Raw genomic sequence first — 15,454 nt, 5'->3', positions numbered from 1 at the left:
ACTTTCTCTGAATAGGCGAACACCCAAATAAAATTTAATATTTCAGGCATCCAGTACCACCCCATCTTAAATTCGAATCCAATCCCTAATATAAAATAGACTTACAGCAACCATTTAGCTATTCAAATAAATACTCTGCAATTTCATCTGATTTTCTGCCTCAGATCAATACAAGTATGCTGAACTGGGGAAAAATAACAGGGTAACTGATCCCTGTCTCTGAAATATGCTTCCCTTTATATGCAGTACAACTCAAACAGCAGCTTTTAGAAATAATTCAAATTCTAATAAATTCAATTAGCTCTTCGTCTTGGGCAAAGGCTATCACCATACATTATCACTGAAAATGTAATTCAGTGTTTTAATTCTTTTAGCCTTATACAGATTGAATTGCTTCTGTAGACTACCATTCTCTCTTTAACAGCATGATAAATCATGCCATGCTTTTCAAAGCTATGAAAAAGCACCTTAAAATGCAATCACATCCTCACTTTCTCATGACTTAACCAGAACACTCATCTGAATGCTAGCAGTGAGAAAAACTAACTGGCATCCTATCACCCACAAGCAGAACCTACAGAGTAGGTGCTGGGCAGGGCATCCTTCTTTAGTATCCTTTTTTGGAAGGACTGTCCATTAGCAGATAACATAGATGCCTCCAAGACACAATTTAAATGAGCTGAACACCTTATGCACGCTTAAGCACAGGACAGAATCCTAAATGGTTAAAGGGCAGAAAAACCCTGCAGTGCCGACATACAACACCAACAAAGTTTGTAAAACAGAGGGTTCTGAAGGCAGGCTGCTCCTCAAAAGGGCAGCACAAAAAAGGCACTTCATTAGAAGTACAGAGGCTGGGTTTTAAGGAATTCATCCCTTCCCATCTTCTGTCAACACATCCAAGAAACATTTACCAACATTTCTACTATGCTTGGATCTTACTTTGGTATTTAGCTTTGTTACAGACACTATAAAGAAAGTAGGTTATGATTGCTTTAGTTTTAATCAGCCACATAAAAACATTCATTCATTACCAGATTTGTCAATAGACTTGACTCATGTGCAAAACTAATTAGACAGAACCAAATAAGAGAGATGAACTACACAAAGTTTCAAATGGATATTAAATTATATAGCTATTTACTATCTAGAAGACTATAAAAGTTACATTTCCCAATTAGCACAATTCATCTAATAAAAATATCTATGATCCCCTGTTTCTTTTATAAAACTATAAATACCATGGTCATTTACAATTATTGCCTTGCCTCTTATTATTAAAAAAAAAAAGGTAAAACACATCTAGAGAATTTGTATGTTTTTTGGTTTAGCTACTTCAGTAATTCCTAGATAGCTCATTTGTGTTAGCAGCAGAGATTATTTCTTTAATAAGATTTAAATTAATCTATTGCAAAAGTACTGCTTTGCATTTGCCAAAAGCCTGACCAGCAATGCATTCATTTTATCTGTGTACAACTCACTGTACTTTCAAGTTGCACCACGCTCCCTTAGCACTAAACAGCTTAATTTACTTCGATTACTTACGTATTGTTGGGTTTTTTTCTGAGACTTTTTTTTTAATCATCATACATTTTGTCCTTTGAAAGTTATATGTCTGCTTTGTCTAAATGCTAGCTTCTCTCTTATTGATCCACTTAAGTGAACCCTAGATCATATATATTGAATACATCTTTCCTGATGATCTTTCACTATGCATTTATTTATCTCAACTACTAAGAATTATATACAGTTCTCAGTTCAGTATCAGCCAATAACCGATCACAGTATTTCACTCAAATATATACAGGGAGCCTATTGTAAAAATTGCTATTTCAGAGATTTATACAATGCTAACGTGACTGGATTCCATCCCTAACATGAAATTTCACAACAGTGTCACATGTAATAAGTCAAATTGTTTCCAATATAAAATATATCTTATGGGATTATGGATAAAAAACACAGTATAAAATTGCTTGAGCTGCAAAAATATGATTCAACTTGCTTTGGAATACAAGGTCTTAGATTGCATTGTTCTTGGAAAAAAAACTCTTTAAGTCTGTTTTTTATTAAATTTACTATTGTCTGAACAGAAAGAGATAATGTTACTCCTCAAAGTTGGTGATATTTCCTTAACTGAGGAATAATACTAATTACTATAAAGAATCACTGACAAATGTTATTGTGATTATTCAAACTCAAAAGATATTATTAGGATTTAGGGGCTGTGTACATTTTAGACCAATGTACTCTTTCCAACTCAGTTTATACTACAGTATATTGTATTGTCTTAACAGTACTAAGATTAATCCTAGCATTATGCTGCTTCATCAATCAACAGATTAAGTTCTATATCAGGTCATGAAAGTAATTTCTACTTAACTGTATAATCAGGTTGCCATATAAAAAACCAGGAGAAATATTTATACCTTTTCTTTCATTTCAGTACCAATGGAAATTTCTCTAAATCTATTCATTTCTCACTGTTTGCATTCTGTTCACATCTATGCTCTCTGAGATGCTGCGCTCTTTCTCCTTCAGCATCACACTTGAGATCAGAAATTTCAGATATTCTCATATCTAATTCCACGGCTTTGAACAAATACATTCATTTTTTTCCCTCTTCCATCTGTAGAATGTATTTATTCATACTTAAGTGCCTCTTGTATTAATTGTAGTTATTAATAGCTGTATTGATTAATAGTTAATGAATTCAAAGTATTTTTATGGGCAAAAAAATTCTAGACAGTACAGACAGGAAACCAGAATTTCAATTATATTTTTTTTAAATGTGGATTGAAAAATATACTAATGTTCCAAATTGTAATAAACACAAGAAATTTTGAAATAGGCTAAAAAACACAGAAGTCACAATTTTTGTTTCAAGCCAGTATTTTTTCCATTGTATTTTATAATAGAATAATGAAGTTGCCAAACAAAAAGTTGCCTGAAAATGGGGAAGAAAATCAATCCAAATTCTTTTTAAATGAGCATGTCTTGTCAAAAATATTTATCAGTTCTAGTTTCATATGTTATAATTAATCTTACATTGTTGGAACATCTTGAAGACGACAAAACCAGCTTCACTACTGATGTAATGAGAGTCAAGTGTTGAGACAGTCCCAAAATTACCCAAAGAGCCAAGAGACTCAGTACCCTATCTACACTGCTTTTAACTTCATCAGCTTCAGGCCCTGTGTATATTACAAAACAAAAAAAACATTTCTTTCACAACAATTATATCACTCTTAGAAACAACTCAACTTGTCAAGTTAGTTCCTCCATGGTCCGCTCAGTGACTTCAGTTTCTCCTAACGAAGAATGATAGCAGGCAGAAAAACAGTGAGCTTTAACCTGTCTCAGTCTCCCTTTACTATCACGTGTGGAAAACACAGAAACATTAACATAGCAATTTACAGTCTTGATCTCATTTTACAGCCATTGCTGTCACTGAACATCATGTTCTCTCTGACAGTTTTTTTTTTTTAAATGTATTTGTCAGATGGATGAAAAAAGCCCTCCCAGTAGCCATGGCCATCTACTGTCTCCAGTCTCAAGGAATTACTGACAGCAAAGCCAAAGTAACACATGTGTAACAACCCAGTCCGGACACTTAAAATTTGAGCAGCAAAGCCCTGCAGCTGTCTTAATCCAACAGTTAAGTAACACAGTGTGTGAACTGGGGTGAGAGGCAAGTAAAATCTAAATCAGTGCATTTGAAAGAAAGGGAGCTGGTCCACAAGGGAATACTCTACACAATAGAGAATATACAAAGCAAGACCTTTATATTTCGAAGACTCCTTGAATGTGACTTTTTTTCTTTCAATAAAAGGTTATCTTTTTCTCCACAGGCAGTTCATGAAACAACAATCAGCATATACTGTCCCAAATCTCCACCTGAAGTGCACAGCATTATTCTGCTGACATTGCTGGCAAAGCCCCTCAGGTCTTGTAAACCAGTCTCTGAGCCCTTCACAGAAGAGCACCAATTTACACCAGTAGAGGCTCTGCTCCAGTGACCTTACAACAATTTATATCAGTTAAACGTCAGAACCCACCAGGGAAAATAAAGATGAACAGTCTTGAAAGGATAGCATCAAGAGAAAGTTTTTTCCTTGGGCACGTCAGCTAGAGTAACTAGAAGTACCACTGTTATACTGATTAATACTGTTGAAGAGACACAGGAAAACTGAAGTACCAATCATCTCATCATTAGAATGCAACATCCAAACAAAGAAACTGGAGAAATTCCAACCTGTGTAACAACTTCTCAGTAATTGTTGCCGTGAGTCTGTGCTTGTCTATGTCTGCACTCAGTCCAAGGGCTGTGATGGCCTCTGCTACAGACATTTCCCCCAGGGATGTTCTGTAGGTCATATCACCAGCCTACAGATGTTCCTCCAGCAAAAATCATTAGCAGATTGTTACTATTTGCAGAGGATGAAAAAATTCTTTTTTTTTTTTTTTAAATCTTTCAACAACAGAAACACTTGTGGGCACTCTTTTCAATTCTTTATCAATGCTATGATAGATTAACACATGAAAGCCCTGAACAGGAATTTGCAAACAAACAAATACCTTAGGTCAGGTCTCACAAGGCTTTTTGCATCATCTTATTTGTGTTATTTCCATCTGTAGCTTTATATAAAATGAAAACCTCCCTAGGGAATTAAATACCAAATAGCATCATGTATGTTCCACTATACCCAATAGTTTGCCTACCAAGCCTAAGTTCAAAAGGAAAAATATTTTAAATTAGACAACCCGTTTAGTGTATTTTCACAAAAGTATTGCAGTTTTATGATTTTACCCAGATATTTAATTGGATATAATTTTCTTTTAATAGCTAGCTTGTCCTTTATAACATGTATTTCAAAGGAACTCATAAAAGCATTACACACTAAATTTTAAATACTAAGCACAGATGAAACGTTTATGTATGCCACAGATAAATACAGACATAACTATTTTGTGATAGATTTTATAAGGTATAGTTAAAGATTATTCTCGCAGCACACTTCTTAAAATTTTGGTAACAATTCATGAACTCTCTGATCTAGTTAGGCATGAAACTTGTTTTTTTACTTTTTAATATTTGAGTAATATTTTCTTGTTAGCTTCAGCCAGTAGGAAAATAAGCAGTACCAGACCAGCCTGAACGTTAGTTCTTCTGCTGGCTTGTGACTGGTTCCTAAAGAAATGTTAAAGAATTAAGGAGGAGCCTACATTTCTAGATTTCTCCCTGTCTTTTCTTCTAATTATGGAATTATCAAACAGCATCTTCAAGTGTTCTACCTTCCTCTACAACTGTTGCCAATGGTGCATGCATCACTGGGCATCCATACAGTACTATCTGGTGAGGTGAGATTCAGGCACTCATGACCTGCCACATCACAATGAAAGCAGCTGAGAAAAGGGAATTGTTCACACGAAGAATGGCCCCCTGTAGACATACCCTGCTCAGTTATCAGTGAAAGGAAGAGAATCCTGCCCTAAGAAACCATCTTTACTTTACACTACTTCAAGCTATTTATGGTAAGTCAGATTAAGCAGTTTCTCTCAGAGCTGTACAGAAAAGCTGTCTGCTTCTGCCTTGTCCTCCTGAACTTTGAGAATGAAGGAAAGTAAATATGGATTTCTGACACCACAACCTCAGTCTCTGGCAGTGCAGTTAAAGATGGATCCTTCCATAGAAGACTCATCAGCAAACTTTTATGTGCACTGAGGGCAGCTACTAGAGACACAGGAACAATACCCCAACATATTCAAAAGCATTCATTTATTTCTTCTCCCCTCCCCACTCCCAAACACAAAGTAACAATTAAGAGGTGGAAGTGGAACTACTGACCTCATCAACGTTCTCAAATGCATTGATCACATCATACGGCAAGCATGAGAGCAGATCGATCACAAACCAGGTCTTCAAGTAATTCATGCGAATCAGCTTTGGGTCAGAGATCACCTCTCCTGCTGGCCCCACAAACGTGGTATGGAAATTAAGTACAATGTCTACCAAAAAAATGACATCTACGATGCTGTCCACTACTAGCCATGCCACATTGTTCTGTTTGGTTTTAAAGGAGACATTATAAGGGACCAAAATAGCGGTGTAGAAGGTTAAAATCAAGATGATCCAGTCCCAGGTAGTCTTGAAAACACAATAATGCAAAATTATATGTGGCGGAGTCTTTGGTGCTTCTTGTTTGTACTGTGGGAGAATTTCAGAGCCCAGCTGCAGTACCTATAGTGACAAAGATTTCAGGAGAAAAAAAGAAACATTAATTTTTTTTTAAATATTAATTTTAACATCATAGAGTCTTGAGCTCAGTTGATAAAAAGACATGCCCACTAACCTCTTCTAACATTATCAAATTGTAAGTTAGAAAAAATACTCTGCTAAACAAAACAAAACAGAAAGCAACAAAGATCAGTTTTCTTATTTTTAATGTCATTAATTATTTTTTTACTACAACTGATGTGTTGAGCCTCCAAGACATGCAGAGAAGAGAATGCACTTTTCACAGTCTAAACAGATGAGACAGATTAATAATGGGAAGGAAGGCAGTTGCAAATCAATAAATCCAGCACCTGGATACTGTTTCTCAATGCTATCTTCCTTTACTCTTCACTATACTGTGTCTGAAATCAAGTCCATGAATGCATAAGCCTCTGTTCCCGTGTGCTGCACAGGACTAAAGTCCATGAATTATTATTATTAGCTTCAATAAACTCATTTCAACCTTTAATGTTTCACTGAGAGAAGGTCAGTATCTTCCATATCTGATGGTGTACAGTGGAGTTCAAATACAGTTAGGTCTGAATTCAGAAAAGCACTACAGCAAAAGATGATCCGTCAGCAACTTGAGGTTGAGCATCTGTTCAAGTGTTCTGCATAATTAAAATCTGACCATCTTTCCCATTCTGCACAGTAGTACAAAAAGAATACAATCATGCTTTTACATTATGCAATACTTATGGAAAACCATGAAAACATCTTAGGAACTAAATTTCCTCCTATCTGCGAACAAGAATACATTTGTTTATATCTATGGTTATACATCAGGGTGGAACCAAGGTGAATGACCTGACTCAAAAAAAAAGAAAAAAAGAACTAGTTATAATTTAAAATGAAATTTATACAGGATGAATTATAGGTAAAACTAAAAGGAAGTGGAAACTTGAGCGAGTGAGATGTGTTTCATAATGTCAGACTCAGAACCTGGAAGAACTATTTAGGAGGATGGTTCCTTTTCACACTTATCTACAACGTAGTTCAGAGCAACAGGCTCTGGGAAAAGATCAGACAGCACATCTAGAATAGAAAGGATGTCTTCCATTCATGCTCCTTGTCTCAGCTTTGTTAACATCAATTATTTGGACATGGATTTTTATCTGCAGGCTTTCTGGGTACTTTTTATTCTTCTTCTTTGTTAACTGGTGGTTTTTTGTTTATTTTGTTTTCTTCTTCTCAATAGATTAATCCAAAAAAAGACAAAAAGAAAACAACTGGACAAAACAATCTCAGACCAAGTTCCCTGCCGCTTTGAACCTTACATCCTCACATAATCAGTTACTCTTGTGCACCACAGAGGTCAGACACTGTCATATCACAGTCCCTTGCACATGTTTAAATGACTATGAGAGGCTGAAAGGCAAAAAAACAAGCCTGCTGACCTTCAGCGCATTGTGTTTTCCAGAAGAGAAATAGCATGACCTGCTCAGGGAGACCTGCTGGTTAGCACAAGGGCATCAACACTATAAGAAAAAACTGAAAACCTAATGAAGTTTGTTTCACTGAGTTTCTAGAATCACAGCAAGCAGGGGAATAGAACACTTCCCTTTAAAAGTAGGATCCTTGCAGACCAAACCAGGACTCCAGCAAGGCCCCTGAAGTATTAAGTGCTATGCCACTCCTAAACTTGATTCACTCAGGTTTACCACGATAAAAATTGCTGGCTTGTGCTGTGACAAAGCTAAAGGAAGCACAAGACTAAAGTCTCTTCTCTGCAGGATGAAATGGCCAATACAGTTCCCAGAAGACCGTAGCACTGACTGGAAGATGTTGTGTATTGACCTGCTAATGTGTATGCATGGCATGCATTTCCTACACAGCTTGTTTGCAGTTCCAGCTACAAATGTTTGAAGGTCTTTTCTTGACAAAAGTTCAGGCCTAACATCAGTATTGCAAATACCTCCTGCATTCCATTTCGAATACTGCAGCTATACCTGGATCAGTTGGAAAGCACTGTGCTACTACTGGTTTCAGCAAGGCTTAGCACAAACAGCAGCTCTCACATAAGATCCCAAGCCTGAAATATGGTGTACTGGGCAATATTCACTCACTGAAATAATTAATCAGCAAAACCAAGCATTTTTCATCATATAGTGACATTCTGCAGACAGCTAACTGGATTTTAGTTCTAACGCCAAGATCTAGCTAGCACAGGAAGATATGTTTTACCTTTTATATATAGAGGGTGAAACATAATTTCTTCTTTGGTCATCAGATAATTCCTAGTACTATTTGTTGGGTTTTTTTTTAGCCTAAGTACTATTTGAAAAAAATCAAGCATTTTGATAATGATTCCATTCAGTACAGGAACTTCAACCGTATAGCACAGAAAAATGCACTTTATTTTTAAATTGTTTCTTAAATTTACATATCTAAATTCTAGACTGACAATTGTATAATGCACTCCATTTTGGCCACTTCTGGTCTCTTTGCCCTCCAAGAACTTGTGGAAATTTTGCATCCTCCAAGCTGAAGTTATTGGAAAATGTACTAATGTATTGCCGTATACCTAAATAATGGGAGCCATGGCAAGAAAAGCCTCTGGCAATAAAGAAGAGACTGAATTATGGTGTCAGTTATTTTGCTGTAAATCACAAAGAATACCAGTAAATCCAGTGGAACTGAATGGATGTAAAACTTAACTGAATGCAGAGAAAAACAGACTTCTCATTTCAAATCACTAAGAAAACAAACAACTCTGCTGTTTCAGTGTTTTAAAATGTCATCACCAAGTACAAAGCACTCTCCACTAGCTTGTCTGAAACCCAAAGGGCTGAAGTGCAGAAAAATAAAAGCATCAATGTCTTCTTCCACTTTTATTTAGAAAGTAAACACAGTCTAAGCTATCTGAATGTTTAGATTTATTAATAAACCTTTTCAATTTCCACTCTCTCCCAATAGCTAATTAAAATGAACAAGGAGTCAGGTTTTACCCAGTCTCCAACAGAAGATGAGCACCAGAAGTTTGCATGCGAATCTAAAAGAGAAAAGCAAGGAGAGAGCAGGAGATGGGCATCAAGAAATGACAAAGAGATGCCAATCACTTACAAGGTGGAGAAGACCACTTGCAGCACACTTGGGATGTCTCCAGCCTTCTGTTTAGGTAGGCTGGAGACAAATTCCAGTCCTGGCTCCCCCTCACTACATCACTAACACAATGACCTTGTAAAACCACTCTAACACCTTGCTAGAATTGCCAGAGTTCTCCACTGTCATACCAAGAGTCATGCATGGTCTATTTGCTCTCCATCCTTCCAGAGACGCACGCCACTGCATGGTTGTCTGGAGAAGAGAGCTCTAACCCCACTCTCTATGCTATACAGCAAAGCCAGGAAGATGTAAAGAGAAATACATGCTGCCCTACACCAAGGTGCTCTTACTGTACTCCAGCCTCTGGGGAGAACAGTGCCAACCTGAAACGCAGTATTTGTTGAAGCAGTCATGTGTTATTACCCACCCACACAAACTAACTAGATACAAACTGCTTGCAAAGATACTTCTCCTGAAGAAAAAAAATCACAAGATAAATATAAGAGTAATTATGAAGAAAATGCATGCAACTACATAAACCAACATGCCAGGCTTTCACCCACGTGCACTGATCAGTTTACTATCATTTTATACATAACTGAAACAACTCTGGTTTTGAAAGACTTTTCTCCATTACATGGTTATACCTCAATAAAAGAAATACTTGTTTCAGAAAGCTATTATTGGAAGTATTCCAATTACTTCTGATTCATCAGCAACTACAGTCTTATTATCCACATTTATTATTTGTGGTAATGATGCATGATGTTTTAATCGCTCTTTAAAGCCAAAGAATATTGTTTCAAGAGCAGAAAGGAAAAACTTCACCATAAGTTTCACAAGGCTGTGTTTTGGATTTTGTTTTTGTTTTAAACAGAATTAAAGAAGTCTAGAATAAATCAGTTTCAAAATGGTGAATATATCACTAACTAGGACTAATAAAAGTGCATTAGCAAGTTTTTTAAATGATTTATTTCTAAGAATGAATAACTTGGGAAAAAAAACACATTCATTTTCAACTTAATTTCCCCCCTTTTTTGTTTACAACAGCGTATTTGCTCTCATTCTCCCTTTTGTTCTCCTAAGCACCCACACAAATTACTCTCCAGCCAAGGGCTAAGGTGCTAAGTCTCAACTTTATGTATATTTTAATGGCAGTTGTAAGTCCCTAGTAAACAAGATTTAAAAAAAAAAAAAATGGCAGAAGGTCCTTTATTAGACAATGCTGCTAAGCACCATTATAATTTTTCTGCTTCTATGCCTCATAGCTATTTCATTTTTTAAATTATGACATGCTCTTGTTTACCCCAAGCTGCCTGGTAAATGTACAGAATGCATCAGGCAATACCACAGGTGCAGAAGACAAGCGAACTTTGCAGTGACCAGGAAGAATGGTTCCTACAATTAGTTCCTTAGTAATAAAACCACAGAACCGTATCAACTACTTTGTACTCACATTGCAAAATGTGCTTAGAGTTACCTAACATCCCTGCATTAATTGCATAATGAATTTAAACAGTTTTTACATGATTGCTATTAGAAAGTCAGGCTAGACAAATCTACGCACAGTGGCAAAAGTCAGAGACTAAAGCTTAATGCTCACTGCTTGTATTATCCACAGCCTGTGGATAAAACAAAGTGGTTTTTCACTAACACCCTTCTGAAGCCAACTAATCATAAACAATAACATAAATTCTAAGCCTTTGTGGCAGGACTGCTTTTTGTGTTTGTACAACACCTTGCCCCATGCAGCTACTAGGATACAACCAGCTCCTCAGCTTTTAAAAAATGTAAGTAATAATGAACTAACAGCAACACTAATAATAAATGAAGAGATTTCTTGTGCAAACAAGATGGATATGAAATGCAGCAAGTAGAAAAAGAAATAGGCTGCACTCTAATTTGAGCTTAAAATTTCAAATAGGCTACTGAAGAAATGAAGAAAAAAATAAAGACATTTGAAAATACAATGGGGAACAGTTAAGAGATCCCATCTTAAATATTATTAGGAGATCTTTCTAGAATAAGAAGTCTGACAGCTCATGTCTTCTAAGGATAAAAAGTGGGCTTGTCTGTGTGATTACATGCACTCTGCTTTTCTCTAGTGTCATTCTATTGACTTAGATGGAATTACAGCTGATGTACAACAAGGTACCTACATTACAGTTGGGGATAATGTTCTTTTTAAAATAATGACTGCAATATTCAGCCAGCAATTAAAGAAACTCATTTCAGACATATAAACTATACACTTGCCCTTTATTATTTGTAATGAATCAACTTACTGCACCAGTTAGAATACTTGAGAAGTCTTTTTCAACTTATCAGCCAACAGTATGTTTTGGTAATGTAGCCACATAAGTCTAGAGAATGAGGTTCAAAGAGCTAAACTGAATAACCTCAGATCTTCTACTTTACATTCCACTGCCTTAATTTTAGCGTGAATTAAAATTCAAGAGTAAACATCTGAAGAGAAGGAAGGATTACTTAGTAGTAAGCCTTGATTTACATTATATGGGAGAACGTCCCCACTTCTAAGACACTAAAGCAATTTCAGGGTGTGAATGTGATAATCACACAGCATTCATGTGAATTTCTGACCCTTCCCTCTGCTAGTGTGATCTCAGCTACTTTCTGCAAAAATGCTCATAACAAAAATCAGTCTTCCATTCTGGAGTGCACCTACATTAAATACAAAATAGGTAAGCTCCTGTTTGTGGAAATTTTATGGTCATGTGATAAAAACGCAGGCTCGGCCAAGGAAATGTCTACTTTGCAGGGAAACTAAAACATAACTGGAAAAAAACAAACACTGGGAGACTCATGGAGCTCATCTATGGTTTACACCTCCAGCCACAAATGAAGATTAAGAATTACTGTCAAGAATCATGGCTGGTGCCATGGCACTGACAGCAACAGGCTGATATAGGAGTACCATGTTACATTGGCCATACTGTCACGAACACCACATCAAGATTTTCCCCAAGCTGTTTTTACACCGGGGAGACCCTGCTACTGGTCCTGGAGACAACAACAGGAAACTTAGTTCAGTCTCTCCCCCTCGTGGTGAAAGCCCTAAAACCCTCATACTTCATGAAGCCTCTGCACAGATCTTTCCTCAAAACTTTGAAAGAATCTACTTAAATCAAATTTTTACTTTTCTACTGTCTGAAGTTTTGCTTGTGGCATCTTATAGATGTTCTGTCAATAAAAGCAGTATCTCAAACGTATATTTTAACCAGTTTTAAAACTCACTGGGATCCCACTAAAAGAAAATTAGACATAAATGGATGCAAAGAACTGTGCCAATGATTCTCTGGAATTTCTTTCTGCACTAGCTGTAGTTTATCTCACCTCGGTTTTAAACAAGCAAATAGTCCAAGATCCAACTAGAGTTGAGAGATCTTCAGAAGAAAGAAAAATAAGGAAAACATTATTTCAATAATAATGCCATTGTAAGATTTTGCTGAGATATGGAAGCCAAAATTGCAGTTAGGTTGCATTAAGTCTTTTGAACACCAGTTTCAATTCCACTACTAAAGGAGACATTTCACAGCACACGATATACTTTTGAGCTCCTGTACCTGCCACCTAGTTTCAGAATCACAGGGCAAAGGAGACAGATTGAATAGCTCATGCAGAGACAGCATATCCAAAAAGGCTACATACATTTCTTTACTGTTTCTTGTGAAAAGGAAATGTTACCTCAGCAAGTCGTGAGTGCTTGTGAACATTCTCTCCTTTCTGCACACTCGGAGCAAGCTGCTGCAGCACTCCTCTGCTGCTTGTGAGGGCACGGGTCAAGCGAGCAAACTTTCCCCAACCTCAAAAAAAAAAAAACCATGCAACATTATATACATTACAAAACAAAAAATTGGAAGTATACCCCATAAAGTTTCTCATTATTTAAAAAAAAAATACAAGTTAAAAGAAAAATAGAGCAAATTGTACTAATGCTGACCATAAGGGAGTATAATTTAACCATGTATCAGAAAAAAAGCAAGTCACAGTAAAGGTGGCAGGTTGGTTAAGTAACAAGTTAAGTAACAACTGCAGTAGCTTTGTGTTCAAGGGTTCTACAAGAGTGCATTATACAAACCACATCTTTTGTAAGGATAAATGTGCACTGTACAATAATCTCCTATTAAACCTAATGGTCAGATTTGGATCTCACAGCCCTGAAGATGATGTCCCAGACTAATAAAGATGTAGGACTAAAATCAGACACAATGAAAGCCAGAGCTGCCTGTAACGGAAATGAATCTGGCCTCAGATGCATTAAACATAGTTCTGGAATAAGCAGAGAAAAACATATAAGAAAAAGCAGAGCAAATAAAACAAATAAAATCATTAATTTTATCTTCTCTAAACAAAAGAGAAAAATACACAAATAGAATTTCTCAAACTGTAATAAAACATTTAACAAATTCTGGCAGATAGGTCATGCTGAATTTTAATTCAGAATATTTTTTGCAGTAATTTCAAATAGCCCTCAAAACAGAAAGTTTGAGTGACAGACACATGAGCTAGCTTTAACTATAACATTTATGAGCAGTACTTTGACATAACAGAAAAAGTCAGGCAGAGTACACGTCTGAGTATTTTTGGCAGTCTGAAAGGAAAGTATCAGTGTTTTTGGTCCCAGTCTTGAAAAATGCTAGCACCACCTGCAAACTGTTGAGCAGTCTCACCTCCTACTCCAACTGAGGGTGCTCAGCACTTTGCAGACTCAGTTCTTAATGAAATCTTGCTTCTGGAAAAATTTCCCTTTACGTTATAATTTCATCACCAACAGAAATGACGCTATTAGCAGTGACAGTTTTTAAAGACTAGTCTAGACTTTAGGCTGCAAGTGATCTGTAACGAGTAAAGGAATATGGGTAGTTAAAATACTGTCCACTACTTAGAACATAGCCTTGTTTGACATCTCACTCTGATGCCACCCTCATCCATCACCCTGATGGAACTTGCAAGAACATATTTGTCAATTTGACGGGTGAGCACAAAAAAATAAATAAATTGTCTGAACTGGCTATTGAACAAAGTCTTCCAGATCAGAGCTGAAAAAAAAATTGGTCTTTAATAAATGCATTATTTTGTATATTCTTAAAGTGAAGAACCAAATTCATCTTATCTTTCTAAAAACAAGAATAAAAGTGAACATTTTCTTAGGCCTCCAAGCACACCTTAAAGAAAGTCTGGCACAGTTTAATAACAAACTTGAACAGAATTAGTAAACTCTTTCTCGGAATATTCAGCAACACATAGATTGTGTAATTGCCACCCAGGATCTTTCCTGGTAAATTCATGCGAGTTTAGCTACTATAGAGCAGTATTTCTTGAAGAAACAAATCAGCATGACAGAATTTTAACAGAGGTTAATCTGTACCTGTTGCAAAACTGACCCAAGGCACTTTGTTTTTCACAAAACATTTCCAAATACTGTGGGTTTTCTATTTAATTTTTTTTAAATATATATAAAGAGCATTCTTTCTCCATTATATGTGAAAAAAACTAACTACAGTTCACATGCTGAGACATAAATGCCTTACTATCTTTTCATTAAAGACAGTGGAGGTTAAATGAATGGATTAGGTGGGAGTAACCAATCAAAATGGCCTATCTTTGGCTGCTATAAATCAAACCAGAGTTTGCGAAGCCAACACAGCTACAGCAATTTACATTGACACAATCTTTACCTTACAAAAAAACGCTTATGTTGCACTATTAAATTTTCCTCCTGTTTCACAAGGCCAGGGAGAAAGGCTATAAGCATGGGTAGACTGTCGCTTGTGTAAATTCAGACTGACAAGGTTTGTCTCAACAGGCTGCCAGCTCCAAACCACGTTTCCAGGCCTGTAGGACCAGTGAGGCAGCGGCGCCAGCCCTATCCTGGCGCTGTCCGTGGTGCTGAAGACGAGACCCCGTCGTGCCGCTTACGCAGCCGTGCCGACTTCCAGCTTAAGTCAGCAGAGCTGACTCTGCTCCCTAACCAGATATGCAATGTTTCAATGTCAACTACAATAGACAGCTTCTTTTGCTAGCTGATCATCTGCTTTCCTGAAAGAATCAAGATCTGATTCAAAAACAGCAGATGGCCTTTAGAGCCCTTCCCTCCCCCCCTCCCCCCCC

General features: G+C 36.6%; 1 protein-coding gene across 1 annotated transcript in view; it reads right to left on the bottom strand.

The window, feature by feature from the left end:
- Nucleotides 1–15,454, bottom strand: part of KCNH1 (potassium voltage-gated channel subfamily H member 1) — a gene marked incomplete at its 5' end in the record, with an annotated part of 178,060 nt that overhangs the window by 145,227 nt on the left and 17,379 nt on the right. The window contains 2 exons of the mRNA XM_031552170.1: nucleotides 5,849–6,241; nucleotides 13,028–13,146. Of these exons, the coding sequence (XP_031408030.1) occupies nucleotides 5,849–6,241; nucleotides 13,028–13,146 (512 nt within the window). The remainder of the gene's footprint in view (nucleotides 1–5,848; nucleotides 6,242–13,027; nucleotides 13,147–15,454) is intronic.

The sequence above is a fragment of the Meleagris gallopavo genome, chromosome 2 (assembly GCF_000146605.3).
Source record: "Meleagris gallopavo isolate NT-WF06-2002-E0010 breed Aviagen turkey brand Nicholas breeding stock chromosome 2, Turkey_5.1, whole genome shotgun sequence".
Taxonomy (NCBI): domain Eukaryota; kingdom Metazoa; phylum Chordata; class Aves; order Galliformes; family Phasianidae; genus Meleagris; species Meleagris gallopavo.
The sequence above is the reverse complement of the archived record's forward strand: the minus strand, read 5'-3'. Positions and strand labels throughout refer to the sequence as shown.